This window comes from Diabrotica undecimpunctata, chromosome 7 (assembly GCF_040954645.1).
Source record: "Diabrotica undecimpunctata isolate CICGRU chromosome 7, icDiaUnde3, whole genome shotgun sequence".
NCBI classification, from domain to species: domain Eukaryota; kingdom Metazoa; phylum Arthropoda; class Insecta; order Coleoptera; family Chrysomelidae; genus Diabrotica; species Diabrotica undecimpunctata.
In genome coordinates this window covers 74,672,242-74,690,820 of record NC_092809.1, presented here as the reverse complement: position 1 = coordinate 74,690,820, position 18,579 = coordinate 74,672,242, and the positions used below count along the sequence as shown (strand labels likewise).

General features: G+C 33.8%; 1 protein-coding gene across 1 annotated transcript in view; it reads right to left on the bottom strand.

Annotated features, from left to right (window-relative positions):
• Positions 1–15,834, bottom strand: part of LOC140446460 (G-protein coupled receptor Mth2-like) — a 104,927-nt gene extending 89,093 nt beyond the window's left edge. Inside the window, exon 1 of the mRNA XM_072539013.1 lies at positions 15,108–15,834. Within this exon, the coding sequence (XP_072395114.1) occupies positions 15,108–15,801 (694 nt within the window). The 5' untranslated portion in view covers positions 15,802–15,834. The remainder of the gene's footprint in view (positions 1–15,107) is intronic.
• Between the last annotated feature and the right edge of the window lie 2,745 nt (positions 15,835–18,579).

Genomic DNA, 18,579 nt, shown 5'->3' with positions numbered 1-18,579 from the left:
TACCAGGGGTTGCCAGGCATTTGATGCAACTGAATATAAGGAACGGCACGACTCAGTAGGAAAGATCCTTCATTAAGAGATAGCCATTAAACTGGGACTTCTCCAAACAAACCATGTCCCATATTATCAATACGTTCCGGAAAGTATACTTGAGAATGATAACTACAAGCTATACTGGGACCCTACTGTGCTCACAGACCAAACAGTGGCACATAATAGACCAGATCTCCTACTAGTTAATAAACTAAAGAGACAAACAACACTAATTGATGTGGCGATACTCAACAACAATAACCTTCGTGTTAAACAAAACGAAAAGATCGTTAAATACAGTGATCTGGAAATTCAAATACGAAGACAGTGGAGAATGGAAAGTACCCAAACAATACCTATTATTCTCTCTACTACTGGAGTCATTCCGAAGAACCTCCTAGAAATCATAAGAAAGCTAGGTCTGAATGAACATCTCTACAAGACTATGCAGAAAGCTGTACTTATCTCAACGTCCAGATGTGTACGAAAATTTTTGCGAGATACTCCAGCATACCAAGTCACCTAGGGCTCGATAACACCGAAAGACTCCCTTTTGATTCTCGATAACACCGAAAGACTCCCTCCAGAGCTCAACCGATGAGTAAATTTTCTTCTTAGAGGGAGTGAGAACCGTATGGCTAAATCTGATATAATAATAATCAATTCTTTTGATACCGTAGGTATCTGAGATGAGTGAATTTTCCCCTTAGAGGGAGTGTGAGCCGTATGGCTAAATCTGGATAATAATAATGTAACCAGAGCTCAATCCTTTTGATACCGTAGGTATCTGGGATGAGTGAATTTTCCCCTTAGAGGGAGTGTGAGCCGCATGGCTAAATCTGGATACGAATAATACGATACCTATTATTCTTTCTACCACTGAAGTCATCCCGAAGAACCTTCTAGAAAATATAAAAAAGCTGGGTCTAAATGAACATCTATATAACGTCATGCAGAAATCTGTGCTACTTTCGACGTCCAGATGCGTGCGAAAATTTTTGGGAGATACACCGACGTACTAAGTCACCTAGGACTCGATAACATGGAAAGAGTCCCACCAGAGCTCAATTCTTTTGATACCGTAGGTATCTGGGATGAGTGAATTTTCTCCTCAGATGGAGTGTGAGCTGTATGGCTAAATCTGGATAATAATAAAATAAAAGCTTTTAAAATGATAAAAGCTTTTAACAGTATTGATTAATACTATTATTTCTAATTCACAGGAAATACCATCATTTCTTACTCAGGGAACCACTTATGTAATACCGAAGGATCAAAATAACACCCAAGATCCAGCCAAGTACACCCAAGATATAGCCAAGTTTGTACAAATTGGTCACATCCTGTGTGGCCCGGCGTATCTACCAACACTGTGCTCTGAACAATATCATAAAGCCTCGACAGAAAGGATGCGCTAAGGACTCCATGGGCTGCAAAGAATAACTTATTATCGACTCAGTCATTTCTAACCAGGCATACACCAAAAAAAGAAACCTTTTTACTGCCTTCATTAACTACAAGAAGGCTTTTGATTCAGTACCGCATGAATGGCTTATAGATATATTGAAAATATATAAAGTCGATGATAATGTCGTGACCTTTTTGAAGCATATAAGTGCCGTATACTAAATATAGTCAGAGGAAAGATTCACCCCGGAGGTTTCGATATGCAAGATGGCCATAACATCGAGGCGATGGGTGAAAATGATATGTACAAATATCTCGGAGTACAGCAAGCTTGAAAAAATGACCATAAGCTAATGAAAACCGAACTAACTTCCGAGTTCGTACGAAGAGTAAGACAACTAAATCGGTCATATCTTAATAGTAAAAATTTGTTTAAGGCAATAAATACATACGCCTGTTCCGTGCTGAGCTACTCATTTTGTATTATAAAGTGGTTAAAAACGGATATTGAGAGTCTTCAGCGGAAAGTAAGAACACTTCTCACAAAGGCGCAAAAACACCATCCACGCAGTGCAGTAGAAAGAACAACATTACCGCGATATCAAGGGGAAAAAGGATTTATGGATATAGGTGAGCAATTGGATAAACAGGTTGCTAATTTAAGAACTTATTTTCAGGTGCAGGCTGAGACATCTACCTTACATCGAGCAATTTGCGCAGTAGATGATACAACGCCGCTAAAACTGAGGGAACAAGAAATGCGCATAAACCATCTGACTAAGCAAGAAAAAATGCGCACCTGGATGAGTAAACCTCTGCATGGGCTACATCTCAATGAGATCAGCCAAGAATATGTTGACAATACAGTGTCGAACTATTGGTTGATATCAGGAAAGATGTTTCCCGAGACTGAGGGCTTTCTACTTGCCATTCAGGATCAGGTTATTCCAACTGAAAATTACCTGAAATATATTGTTAAAGATCCTCAAGTCCAAAATGACAAATGCCGATATGGATGCCAAGCCCAAGAAACCATCCAACATCTTACCGGGGGCTACCAGGCGTTTGTCGGAACTGATTATAAAGAACGCCATGACTCAGTAGGAAAGAATATCCACCAAGAACTAGCTGACAAACTAGGACTTCTCCAAATCGACCATCTTCCTTATTATCAATATGTCCCTGACAGAATGCTTGAAAATGAAAACTACAAGCTATAGTAAGACCGCACTGCGCTCACAGACCAACCAGTGGCACATAATAGACCGGATCTCATACTAGTTAATAAACTTACCAGGCAAACAACACTCATTGATGTGGCGATACCTAACACCAATAATTTGCGTGTTAAATACAACGAAAAGATCGCCAAGTATAGAGATCTAGAAATACAAATCAGGAGACAATGGAGAATGGAAAGTACCCAGGCAGTACCCATTATTCTATCTACTACTGGTGTTATTCCCAAAAACCTCCTAGCGAACATCAAACAGCTGGGTCTAAATAAACATCTTTATAAGGCCATGCAGAAAGCTGTACTCCTCGCGACGTCCAGATGTATACGAAAATTTTTGGGAGATACTCCAGCAAACCAAGTCACCTAGGGCGCGATAACACGGAAAGACTCCCACCAGAGCTCAATCCTTTTGATACCGTAGGTATCTGGGATGAATGAATTTTCCCCTTAGAGGGAGTGTGAGCCATATAACTAAATCTGGATAATAATAATAAAATAAAATAAAAACACCATCCTCGAAGTGCAGTAGAAAGAACGACATTACCGCGGTATTTAGAAGGACGAGGACTTATTGATATAAGCGAGCAATTAGAAGAACAGATTACTAATTTACGAACTAATTTTCAGGTGCAGGCGGAGACATCTACTCTTTATCGCGCGATTTGTGCAGTGGATGACACAACACCGATCAAACTGAGGAAACAAGAAATGCGCATAAACCATCTTACTAAGAATGAAAAAATGCGCAACTGGATGGGTAAACCTCTGCAAGGGCGACATCCGAATGAAGTCAGTCAAGACTATGTCGACAATTTAGCGTCGAACTGTTGGCTGACATCAGGAAAGATGTTCCCCTAAACAAAAGGTTCATTACTCGCCATTCAGGATCAGGTTATACCAACCAGAAATTACCTGAAATATATCGTCAAAGACCCTCAGGTCCAAAACGACAAATGCCGATATGGATGTCAAGCCCAAGAAACTATCCAACATCTTACCGGGAGCTGCCAGGCATTTGCTGCAACTGAATATAAGGAACGGCATGACTCAGTAGGGAATTGGTAGAGCAATCTCTAGTGTTACATATTCTGTTATATAAAAATAGGTTAATAACTTTCAGACAATTTGTTGTCTTTGCCAGGCTTCTGAATTGCGATAATTTTTGTTCTTTTGAATTCTGGAGATAGCACAACTATAGACATAATGTCGCTAAGTGTTTTTGTACCGGTGTGGACTATAAATTCAGGATACATACCATCGAAGCTGGCTGCTTTTCCTGTTTTGGTGTGGTTAAGTGCTTCGTTTATTTCATCCAATAAGAAGGCACGTGAGTATTTAGATGTTGCTGGAGTATTTGTTTTAGGTTGTTTAAGAGCTCTTCTTACAGCCGATATATTAGTTTTCTTAGAAGGAGCTCAGGAGTTCTCAATTATTCTGTCAGCTATCTTATTGAAATTTGGCTCAATTGCTGATTTGTTCGAGTGTTCTGCTGTACATGCTTTGCTCATTTTCGAATCAGTCCAATGCCTTCCGACTTCAGTAAATTGTCTCCAATTTCGGAATTCTCTGATTTCAAAAATTCGCCATATAGTTTTTGACTTTTCTTCATACAGCATGGGATGTACGACTTTAGAAAACCTCAAGGGATATGTTTTTGGCAATAGAGGTAGCTATTCCTTAAAAATGGTGATAATTGTTGGCCATTGTAGATTCAACGATAGGAATTTGAATGCCTCTTTCGATTATGATAGGTCGATGTTGGCTATAAGGGGAAAATGGGAATACAGGAGTTTAAGAGCGGTTACATCTGTAAGCTCCTCAAAACCCGATAAAGATCTGAGTTGTAGCCTTCGTGCTATTTTCTGGAAAAGGCTCGTTGGCCTACTCCAGGAGTTTTTTCTATTTTTATCGTTGTTTTCATAATCTTATTTATTATAGTGACTGTTAAAGTCCTTATTGGAAACTATAGGTTGGTTGTCCAGAATTCTGATTGCATTTATTGGTCATTTAGTTACTGGTGGTTTATAGATGTTCCTGATTGTTATACACTTCTGTAGATATTATGGACACATGATTTTTACAGCTCTAGACGGTCTAGTAGTTTACAGTACTGCAAACAATGCTGTAAGTAGCTCCAATCATGCTGTATCCCGGAATTTTATCCCTCCTAATAAGCTCGGTTTCTGATGGTGTATGAGTTTAAATGGCTATGATGTGAACATTATTTTCGATTAGTAGTTTTGAAATAAATTCAGATTTTGATTCACTATTTTCCTTTATGTTTATTTAGCATATGCGAAGGGTTGGTCCGACACGCCTTGTCAAATGGCTTTGATAAACACCTTTGCAGTTTTTCATACTCCCACATGGAGATTTTTTTTCTCACTTTTCTTACTTTTCTTTTACGTAATGATTGCCAGGGGAGATCGGCAGCTAGTTTGGCATTCAAAATTGATAGGTCATTTAGCGTTACCCAGGAAGCACCACGAAGGGTCGAGTTATCATCCTAGCAGTATTTACTGTACCGACTCTTTAGCGTCGATCCATTCTCTGCATAGCATGTAAACTGCACATTTTTTAGGACATTATATCCAAGACTCTGTACATAGTTTAATCTCGTCTAATTTAATTTATAAGGAGTTTTACACAATTTTAATGGTACTAGGCACAGTTTTAGATTAAATCAAACAAAATATAGTCACTATTACCATAATAATTTTTTACGAGACATATTTGAGGAAAAATTAATATTGTTAGCACTTTTACTAAAATTGCATTAACAAATCCACAACACGTTACACTCCCCAAAACCTAATTAACCGTTCACCAAAGTAGCTCTTCCCAGAGGAGCATTTTTTACAATCTTTTCGAATTTTCTCTATTTCTTATTCTTACTCTCTAAGGCCTAAGGCATGCTTTACAGATATTTTATTTATTGTACCAGATCGAAATAACAAACAAATAAACACCATTTGCAATAAAACAAACAATTTGCTGTCACTAATTACATCGTAAACACATTTCCGTACACTGTATTAGGTAAAGAGATGCGAATATTTGCAAATTAACATCTACGTATACTACTACATACTATACTAGACTCATGAATGGGAATAAACAAATATAAACAACAACCAAAACCAATATACACAGTAACGAAGTACACATAGAAGAGCTAAACCACACAATGACTCTCTGTCCCGTTTCGAAGGAAAATGAATATTTAATTTCCATTGGAATACAATACATTATACACGGGATACCGTATACATATACATACATTATGTTTTATATCTTTTTGAACTTATAATTTATGTCCATTCCAGAACTTCTATTAGTTGCAATAACTTATATTTTTAATTTGATTTGCATCTTGTAGTTTTTCATCTTGATAAAATATAATAAAAATATCCTATGGCATTTTTACCGGGGAGATCCTTTCGGACAGATTCTGGCGTCAATAACCCTGTTTCAGGTAACTATAATCTGAAAAATATTAAATGAAACTATAAATCACAAATCACGCGTTGTAAGTGGTCAAATGTAGCCGAAATCACGTGTCTATCATGCGTTCTCGGAAATTTTGAATTCAATCATTGGCGGCGCATAAGAAAATATGTTTACTTGCGGTCACTTTACATTGTAACAATAGAATATTATATTTCTGCTTAGAATAATAAAAATATTCCATAAGATCTACTTTATAAAATAAGTTTTCATTTACATTAATAATGTAAGCTGAGCGGATGTGCGAAAGTCGACTATATACCTAAAGATGTAAAATACTCAAATTAGTATATTCTTTTTATTTCAGAACGATATTCAATTATAATTATTTAGCCTGTCAATAGAAAAAGTGGTAGCAACCGCAGATGCTTGTTTGGTTTGTATCTACATAATGTCTTTTAAAAACATGCCAAAACGTGTTTATTTGGAAGAATTTATACCTCGAGTCATACATTACAATCCTCCCCGCAATTAATTCTACGTATTGCGTTTACGCCAGTAAGCACAACGAAACGCAATTATCGTGACTCGAAGTTTATGTCTAGTAAAAAAATTTAATTCCTTTTGAGTGTTAAATAACCGAGAAGTCTATTTCATAACAGAATTAATCAATGTCCTGACATTATGTCGAAATGTGTTTACAAAGCAAAATAAAGAGACTACAGATGAATCAACAGCTGAATCAGAAGATTGCTGCAACTACACAATGAAGCAAATACTTTTATTTTATAAGCGTCAATAGAAAAGTAAAAATTTCGTCAAAGGAAGAAAAATATGATAGATCATTCTATTGTAGACTCAAGACATCAATCCAATATAATAAATGTTCGCGCCAGAAGAGTAGCAAATGCGGGTTCTAATCACTACTGGATTGAAAGTAGGGTAAGGGCCAGAATTTTAAAGGTTTAAAACAGAAAATCGGTTCTAGACATGAACGATACAATCTAGGAGGACTTAAAAATGGAAAAAGAGTGGAAAGAGCGCAGAAACGTCATAAAAGAAGCAACTGAAGAATTACTAGGCGTTAAAGGTAAACAAAAAAAAAACGAATGACTGTTTTGATGAAGAATATCAGATTATAATAGAGAGAAAAACAGAGCATATTTATTGATGCAACAGGGGTACAGAACTGGACAAGCAGATGAGGAATATAAATAACTATGCAAGGAAGAAAAGAAAATCCACCGAAGAAAAAAAGAGAGAAACTATAAACAAAGAACTACAAGGTTTAAGTAAGCCAGTAGAGACGAGAAAATTTTACCAGAAACTGAACAAAAGTAAAAAGGAATTCAAACTAAAGAAGTAAAGAAATAAGGGGAAAATATATTGACGGAACATCAGGAATAACTAAGAAGATAGAATTCCTGAATGAGACCGAAAATGTTTTAGTTTTTTTTATAAAAATATTGTTTTTAATTATGTGTTCTTAATATGCCATACGCTAAATAAAAAATAAATTCTCCGCTACTGATACGCTTCTTGGTAACACTCATAAGTACAGCTAAATTGTACGATAACTTACGATATCACGCGTATGACTTATGTCATTATTTCTTTGCTGAAGTATAGTGTCAATGCACATCAGCTTAGGGAGACCGACGATTTTACATACCTTCCAAAGCACTATGAACGGTTGGTATCATTTTTAGAAATTAAAATGCCACTGTTGGTGCCAAGAGTCGAACTCGTGCGATCTGGCTTAAAAGGTCAGTATGTTGGCCGCTGTGCTACAGTCGCTCCAATAAAATATAAAAAATTAATAAAACAACTGGCTCAATAAAATACTTACTCTTAAAAATTATTGTAAATTATAAGAGAAACAAAGCACAATAATAACACAAGGGAAAATGATAAAAAAATTATTTTTCGATTGAAAACTTTTTATTTTTATGAGCTGTTTAAAATTTATGATGATTTGAATACAATAATTTATATTTCATAATATGAAATAAGCAAACACTATTCTCTAAACCTTGAAATTCCCAATTAATTTATACAAACATTGTTTTGCATATTTATACAAACAATTTCATAATTATGCATAAACGTCAATTTATTTCGAATTGCGAATTTTAAATAATATTCATCTAACCGTAGATAATGGTATGACTAAATAACTGGACATTTGAATGTTTATTTTATTTCAATATTTTAAAATACAAAATTACCGATAATACCTATAGATATTACCTAATATTCTTGGTATTATTGTAGCAGGTAACCGATTATAATCCCTTAATAAAAGGGTGTTTTAAAACTGTATTGCGTGGAATAGGAATAGAATTGTCCTTTTACAAATCATGTTGTTCTCAAAAGTAAAAGTGAAAACTTAAGCATTGTCAGTCGAGCTTGTTTAATTTGTTTGAACTATTTACATTTTAAAATGCCAAAAATCTCTAGTGTCGCTACTTGGAATAAACTTTACACAGAACTATCTATGGATATGGACAAATAGCCCAGTCTAGTTATGCAAAAATCATCGATTTCGCAGCAAAATTATTCGCAGATATCTAAAGCTTTAAAGACATAGGTGGGCGTAACTAGATGACGAATAGATGAAAAAGTACTCGTATTTTTACCTTGCTTTTTTTTAACAATAGTTTATAGTCACAATTTGATTTCTTGTCTATAAGTTTTTTCCCTTATATTTTACATAAACAATATTTATATCATTTTTTATATTAAGAATATCTTAATTTTTTTGTTTTTGAAATTAAAATTGATAAATAATTTACGGAGATACTTGCAAAAAAGCAGTTTTTTGCACTAATTTATAAATTTTATTAATTTTTTTATTAAGAACATAAAACGTTATTATTATATTTTAACATCGAGAAATTACCGTATTTTAAATTTGTGCGAAATTTCCTCCCGATCTGTCAAATAGTTTAAAAGTTATTTAATTTGTTTATCCCTGAGGCTAAATATTTAAACTATTGAACTTGCTCTATTAATGATGCTGGACACATTTAGCAAATTTCATAGGATTTTTTAAGAATTAAACTATCTCATAAGTTAAATGCATATTGCGTTTTCATCGAAATTATTTACAAAATAAACGTTTGAAAAAGGGATTAGTTTCTTACTTATAATTGTAATAACTTCTTTATTTTTTAAGCTACAGACTTGTATGTACAACCATTGGATAGCTGGTAAAATAACCTTCTAAGACCAATAGAAACTATTTTTTTTTAAATCATATCTCCATTGTTTATAAACGTTAAGAAGTAAAATTTGCAAAAATTTTAAATAAAATTCTAAACTTTGTATTGAAACTTATAGCTATAAAATTCATTAAATTTTTCGAAACTTACAGCCCTTCGAAACGAAGGTACTTTCGAAAGATCGACATAGGAAAGTGGAGGGGATAACTGTTTCAGCTCCGTTTTTTTTCGAGATCCGAACTTAAAACACGTAGGAAAAATTTACAGTATCTCGGCTTCCGTTGCTGCTAGAAGCCTCTTTTTTTTAATCTGGGGTAGCTTGTCGAAATGTGAATAACTACATAGTTTTCACTAGCCAGGAAATATGGGAAACCTCGGAAAAATTGAGTCCATTTGAAATTCACCGTAAAAACTTACTTTTTCTTTAATTTGGCTGGAATAGTCTGTCGCATTATTAATAATGATGACATAATTTTCACCCCTGGCCCCCCTGAAATCTCGGAAAATCCCGGAAAATCAACATATATTTTTTTTATTTTATATCAATGATGTAATAATACTTACATATTTTATAAATTAAATTTCAGGTAATTTTTTACACATTATATTACTATATTCCTTATATTAATTATAATTATGTTGATTTTCCGGGATTTTCCGAAATTTCCGGGGGGATGAAAATTATGTCATCATTATTAATACTGCGAAAGACTATTTCAGCCAAATTAAAGAAAAAGTAAGTTTTTACGGTGGTGAATTTCAAATGGACTCAATTTTTCCGAGGTTTCCCATATTTCCCTGCCAGTGAAAACTATGTAGTTATTCACATTTCGACGAGCTACCCCAGATTAAAAAAAAGAGGCTTCTAGCAGCAACGGAAGCCGAGATAATGTATATTTTTCCTACGTGTATCAATTTGAAGTTCCGATCTCGAAAAAAAAAACGGAGCTGAAACACTTATCCCCTCCACGTTCCTATGTCGATCTTTCGAAAGTACCTTCGTTTCAAAGGACTGCAAGTTCCAAAAAATTGGATGAATTTGATAGCTATAAGTTTCAATATAAAGTTTAGATTTTCATTCAAAATTTGTGCAAATTTTACTTCTTAATTTTTATAAACAATGGAGACATGGGTTTTTAAAAAATAGTCCCTAACTTCGTTCCTATTGGTCATAGAAGGTTTTTTTACCAGCTAAATTTAAAAGAGGGTAAGTTCTCGATGTTCTAATGTATTAATATAATTTTATTTTGTAAATAAAAAATATTAATAAAATTTATAAATTAGTGCAAAAAAACTGCTTTTTTGCAAATATCTTCGTAAATTATTTATCAAGTTTAATTTAAAAAAACGGGAAAATAAAGATACTCTTGATATAAAAAAATATAAAAAAAAAATAAATATTGTTTATGTAAGGGAAAAAACAAAAAATCAAATTTTAACCATAAATTATTGTTTATAAAAAAACGCAAGGTAAAAATATAAGTACCTTTTCATCTATTCGTCATCTAGTAACCCCCACCTATGTCTTAAAAGTTTCAGATATCTGCGAAAAACTTTTGACCTTTTTTTTAACCAGACTGGGCTAAAAGTTTATTGTTCAGTTTGTGGCAAAATTGTAAGTACTAAATATTTAATACTTTTCTACATTTGATATGTTATTTAAAATATTTGATTGCCTAAATTAACGTTAATAAAACAGAAATAATATAATTAAATTAAATATTTAGGTATATTTTATTATAAAATAAATATTTTACCTATTGCTAAAATATCAGTGACTGCCATGTAATAATCGTGCAGTTACTTAAATGAAGTTCTTCTATTGATGCCTTTAGTTAAAGATTATAAAGAAATCGCTTCTAACTGTAGTTACTTATATTATAAAATTTATTACAGGTTGCATGCGAACATAATTTTCAGATATATCAACATGTTAGAACTACGTCAGATTTATCAAAAAAAGACAAAACTAAAACTGGAGAAAAATATAAACCTTCGGTTTCTAAGTTTCTTCAGTCAAGTTGGAAAGAACGAAATGAACAAGATGCTTTTAATGAAGACTTGTGCCGTGCATTAATCTCTTCAAATATATCGCTTTCAAAATTATCCAATAAAAACTTAACTTCTTTTAAAAAAATATTTTAAATTAAATATTCCAAGTGAAATGACTCTAAAGAAAAACCACGTCAACTCGTTGTACTCGTCAGTAATAGATAATATAAAAATAATATTAGTGACAGTTACTTCTACGTGTGTGTTGACGAAACCACTGATTCGTCAGGAAAATATATCGCTTATTTAATGATTGGTGTTGTATTCGATTAGATCTTACCAAAATACTATTTAATACAAGCAATTAGAGAAAACCAACTCTGCAATAGTATCACGTTTTGTACAAGAAGATATATCAATTTTTTTTTCTTCTTTTAGCTTTCCTAGCTGTAAATTATTGCTTTTTATCCGTTTCTGTCGCATATATGGCCAAGGCAGGACAAAATTTAAAAATATTTTACACCAACTTAATGCACATTACTTGTTTAGTACATGGAATGAACAGAGTTGCGAAAGAAATGAGAAAGTTTCCTTTTGTAAACTTCCTGATATTAAGCATAAAAAAAGTATTTTTTAAATCTCCTATAGCAATTTAACTTTTTGAAGAAATTCTTCCAAATAGTCCACATCCACCAGAACCCGTTCTAACACTATGGGGAATATGGTTGGAAGCCGCTTTTTTCTATTCAGACTATTTCGTAGATTTAAAAAATATAATTGACGCTTTAACTGATGAAAGTTTCCAATCCCTTCTAGATGACAAACAAATTTTTAAAAACAACGTTCATCAGTAGCAACTTTCATTTATTAAAACAAATTTTAGTTTGCTTGGAAAATATTTTTGACTCAATTAGAATCATCAACGTTGTCGTTGGTTGAAAGCATAGCCTTAATAAAAGAAATTAGATCAGCTTATCAAAATGTTAAAGGTGACACCGGAGAAGATATTTTCAAAAATTTTAAATAATAATAAAAAAAACAATGGTAGTTAGAAAGTTACTGAGGTAGCTGACGTTCTTGTTGGTAATTTTTGCTAAGAAATAGATTTAGAAGCATATATTTTTGTGAATTTAAAATATGCTCCCATTACAACCGTTGATGTAAAAGAAGTTTCTCAAGTATTATGTATACTGATAAAAGTTTTTATTTCGAGAATTTTAAAAAACATTTCATTTACAGTAGTCTCTCTCTATAACGATTCCCTATATAACGATAATTCCTCTATAACGATGAAAATAGTAAACGTTGGTTGGTTCGTCATAAGAACAATGTATTAATTTTTTCTCTATACCGATATCATTCTCTCTTTATAGCGATAACTTTTTAGCGTTCAATAGTTGATGACAAATGTATTATTGTGTTTAAAGTTCAGACTACCTGAGTCACGAGTAGCACGGTCATTATCCAGCGGTTGTTTTATTTTGCGCTTAAGGAATGCGGCCACCCATTCTACTCTTTCTTATCAGAAAATTAAGTGACTCAAGTTTATTGTTCGGGCGGCGTACCTAACTGTTATCACACAGATGTTGTCATCTATTGACGACTTTTCATTTCCAGTTTGAGTTGTGTCTTAGTGTGTCAACAGTCAACATGTTTTCGAAAAAGCGTAAAGTGCTCTCGGTGGAGGAAAAGTTATCGATAACTCAAGCAATAGAGAAAGGTGAAAAGCAAGCGGATGTCGTTCGCTGGACGGGGCTGTCTCAGTCAACTATGGCTACGATATGGAATGACAGAAAAAAGTGACCTAAAGCGGAGATGGAGGGCGATAGCAGGAAGAAGTTGCGGAAACCTCAGCACGAAGATTTAGATTGCGCTATGCTTCAATGGTTCCAGCAGCAGCGTATGAACCATATTCCACTTTCTGGGCCTGTGGTCAGGACGAGGCTGAGTTTTTTGCATTTGAACTTGGAATCGAGAATTTCAAGGCATCTGAGGGTTGGCTGAACAAGTGGAAGCTGCGGCACAAGATCAACTACAGGCAAATCAGCGGAGAGGCTGGCGATGTTAACAAAAACGTAACGGATGATTGGCTAGAAAACGTATGGCCTGGACTGAAGGCACGATATGCGTCAGACGACATTTTCAATGCGGATGAGACTGGATTGTTTTTTAAAATGACACCAAACAGAACTTTAAAATTTAAATTGGAAAAGTGCGTTGGTGGAAAGCTCTCTAAGGAACGCATTACAGTTTTAGTGGCCGCTAACATGACAGGTTCGGTGAAGCGAAAATTGTTAGTGATAGGGAAGTCGAAAAACTCGCATTGCTTTAAAAACATAAAAAATCTACCGGTGACCTATAAAGGAAACAAGAGTGCGTGGATGACCTCGGAAATTTTTGAAGAAGCGATAAGAAAGTGGGATATTGAGCTTAAAGGGAAAAAAATTCTTTTGCTTGTAGACAATTTCGAACTCTGTTTTCTGCCAGCAAACACAACGAGTGTCCTTCAGCCCATAGACCAAAGTGTCATCAAGAGTTTGAAAAGCCATTACAGGAAAAGACTTTTGATGGAATTGGTTGAGAATAATGGAGATCTTAAACTGAACATTCTTGACGCCATCCTAATGATTAGTAAATCCTGGGACGAGGTGACGAGCAATACAATAAAACTTTCCTTCAAACACGCAGGATGGCTGGAAGATCAAGGATTGACTGATGATGAAGATGACCTGCCATTAGATGTTTAGGCCAGACAGTTTGAACTTATTATCGCCTATGGACCGAAAGAGGTAACAGATTTTGAAGAAGTTGATGAAAATGTAGCTACATCTGGACTTTCTGACGAGGACATCCTGCAAGCAGTTCTTGTAGAAGAAGAAGAAAACAGTTACTCGGAAGTGGAAGCAGAGCCAGAACCAGATCCGACCCCTCAGCAGGCATTGGATGCGGCAAAAGTACTGCATTGATTCTTCATCCACCAGGAAGACGATATGAGTGCTGTGGAAGATTCGATGCGTCTTCAGGACAAGGTCAGTTTAGTTCAGTGGAAAGGGAAAAGAAGACACACCAAGGTGCAGATTTTTTTGGTAATGTAGGCTAAATATATTTTACAGTAGCATATTATTTTTTTTTATTGTACAGTACACATGTTTTAATTGTACAGTCACTTTTTATACTGTATTGCTTATATTATTCGTTAATAAATCTATGTGAAATACAATGTTAATTCATTTATATTCGTTTTGATAATTTTTTTAAATTAAAATAGGTTATTTAGTACAGTATTATTAATATCACAGTACCGAATTTTGTCTCTCTCTGTATAACGATCTCTCCTTATAACGATGAAAATTCCTGGTCCCTTGCATATCGTTATAGAGAGAGAGGACTGTATTGTTTCCATAATTCTAAGGAATAGTATTTTACTTTATTATTACTTTCATTAGTATTGGTTCAATTACTTAGTTTTAAATGTATTTATATTGTTTTTAAATTATTAAAATAAACATTAATTAATATACTATTATTAAATATATGTTTCCATTGATAGTAGGGATATTTTCTAAAAAATGATTATTTAATACATATTTTCTGAATACTGAAAAGAAATGAATATTTAATATGTATTTTTGAGTAAATAAGTGATATTTATGCGCATATTTTTCACTTTTTTGCATATTTGCCTAAAACTGTTGATTAAACTTAACACTATTGTGTTAAGTTTAATCAAAAATTGTTTCAAAGAGAAAGAACCATATTGAACTTACCTTTTATTTCTCCAAAAAAATCTTTGTATTTTTGAAATTCGACGCCATGAATAAAAGTATCCCGACAAAATGATCCGTTTACGAAACTCTGACCATCTGGACAACATTTCCGCACACACTTAACTCTCTTACAATATCTCCAACTTTTACAAAGTCTTACGATATCCTTTCCATCTACTGTGTTGTCCAAACAAAACTGGTTTTCTAAATACGTTTCACCTGTTTTTAAAACAGTAAGAGTTTTGTTATAAATTACATCTGTATTGAAATTTATGATCATATCTAAAATTATTTCACATTGCAAACCAATTTTTAGTATTTCTCTCGTAAATGAGTTGGTTGTATTTGTCATTTTTGTGCAAGACCTTGCTGTTTGATTATAAAAATACTGCACCGGGCAGCATTTGGTGAGCACAGACAAATCTTCTGTTTTAGAAATTGTTAAACCTTCTTTATTAAACTTCGAAACAGTTTTTTCAAAAATATCCATGCACTGTGTATTATTATCATCTTTTTCGAATACCACATTAGTTCTTATCACTTCAGAAGCTGTTGTATTATCATCTCTGTCCTTGCATGAATACACACCTCTATTAAAAACCACTTCCTTTTCACAACATTTATGCAATTTTTGACCACCGTTGAGCAGATCCGCCACTATCAATACAAACGAGTAAAACAATTGTTCACGCATTCTTCTAAAAATATATAACACGTTTATCTCAAGATCTTCATCATGACTGACGTTATATTCGGATGGGTCTTTTCCCGTTTAATTTGAGAGTATGACGATAGCCATATATCATCTGGGATTTGTTTATATATCGAAAAAATCCCATTGTATATTTTATTAATAATCATATGCGTTTATAATTGAAGCAATAATAAAAATTAGAGAGAAACAAGAAAATCTTTTTCCGTTATTTTAAGAAATCTGCTTTATATTTTAAATTTTTTCAGTAAACAATTCTAGATAAAATTAATAATAATGATAAAACAAAGGAATTCAAGTAAAATGTGCAGACCATTACAAGCAGATAATAACCAGATTAATCAAAGAACAATAAACTATGTTTTACATAGAAAGTCAAAATAAAAAAAACGGCCAGCTGTCATAACGTTCTTTAATAACGATATATCAAGAAGAAATTAGAAATATAATCAACAGTTAGAATAAAGAACCGAATCACAAAGGCAGATTCTCAAAATAAGTATACATGATGTTATAGAAGTCATAAAGAAATATGAAAAGTTGTCAAAGCAAGTATTTATAAAAATTAGTAATATAAATGTTTGTATTAAGTATAGAGGTCTATATAACGGTTAAGTTGGGTTAAGGCATATTTGTATTATAATGTTTTATTTAGTCTTTCTTTCTTACTTCCTCCAGGAATGTATTAACCAGTAATTATCCACATTGAATGATTAACTTCTCCATGAGGAACATCTCCACTCATCCATCTAGGCATTCTGTTTCCGCCACATGCATTAGTTATTCTTCTTTCTTTTTAACTGCTCAACACTCAGTTTCACACATCATCGCTGGTCTTATCTCAGTTTCATAGAATTTTCCCTTTAGTTTCATTGAAATCTTTCTGTCACATAACATACGACTCACTCTTTTCCACTTTTTCCATTTCACCCTAATTCTACTGCATGCATCTCCATATATTATTTTTTACAAGCATTTCACCATCCAAAGTTATCATTCTATTTAATTTTATGGCAAGAAAGAACTAAATATTGTTCAAATTAGAGACATTTGTGGATATAACTGAAGATTATATTCCAGAATCCGACAGTTACGATGATGAAGAGGTACATGTTTCAGAAAATGTTTGTTCGGAAGAAGTGAGCGAGGGAGATATGGAAGACAATAATGAGAACCAGGTAGATGATAATGAAAAAGAGAATGACAATGACGACGAAAATGACGTGCCCAATCATCAGAATATCACATTTCACATATCACATCAGAATATCACCAATTCAACCCTGGAAAGATAGTTTACCGCTAGGACCTGAACACGGGTATACTCCAATCAAGTATTTTAGAACGTTAATAGATGGCAACATTCTGGGCAATATCGTTTATCAAACAAATATGTAATTCTAACTAAAAAAACACCAAAAAAATTTTTAAATGTGGTCAAGAACGAAATAGAATAGTTTTTTGGTGTATGTTTGTTCATGTCAGTGTATGGTTTACCCTCAACTAAAATGTACTGAAAAGCGTCTTCTCGAATTTCAGTTGTTGTAGAAACTATGAGTCGGAATCGCTGGGAACAAATAAAAAACAATATCCGCTTCAATGACAATAGTCAGATAATTCCCAGAGATAAGTTATACAAAATCAAACCGCTTTTGAAATCAGTTACAACAAATTTTCGGAAAATTCAGTGGATTAACAGGATATTTCTTTCAAAGGAAAACACAGTAATAATGTATATAATTATTAGTAGTTAGCTACTCATTTGGTATTGTTAAGTGGACAAAAACCGATATAGAAAATCTTCAGCTAAAAGTACGATAACGCCTCACAAAGGCACAAAAACACCATCCTCAAAGTGCAGTAGATAGAACGACATTACCGCGGTATTTAGGAGGACGAGGACTTATGGATATAAGTGAGCAACTAGAAAAACAAATTACTAATTTAAGAACTTATTTTCAGGTGCAGGCTGAGACATCTACTCTACATCGCGCGATTTGCGCAGTAGATGATACAACACCGATCAAACTGAGGGAACCAGAGATGCGCATAAACCATCTCACTAAGGACGAAAAAATGCGCAACTGGATGGGTAAAACTCTGCACGGGCGACATCCCAATGAGGTCAGTCAAGACCATGTCGACAATATAGCGTCGAACTATTGGCTGACATCAGGAAAGATGTTCCCTGAAACAGAAGTTTCACTACTGGCCATTCTGGATCAGGTTATACCAAGCAAAAATTACCTAAAATATATCGTCAAAGACCCTCAGGTCAAAAATGACAAATGCCGATATGGGTGTCAAGCTCAGGAAACCATCAAACATCTTACCGGGGGCTGTCAGGCATTTGCTGCAACTGAATATAAGGAACGACACGACTCTGTAGGAAAGATCATTCATCAAGAGATAGCTATCAAACTGGGACTTCTTTAAACAAACCATCTTCCATATTATCAATACGTTCCTGAGAGTATACTTGAGAATGATAACTACAAGCTATACTGGGACCGCACTGTGCTCACAGATCAAATAGTGGCACATAATAGACCTGATCTCATACTTGTTAATAAACTAAAGAGATAAACAACATTAATTGATGTGGCGATACCCAACAACAATAATCTTCGTATTAAACAGAACGAAAAAATCGCCAAATACAGGGATCTGGAAATTCAAATTCGAAGACAGTGGAGAATGGAAAGTACCCAGACAATACCCATTATTCTGAGTAGACAGAACTGATAGACACTTTAGAAG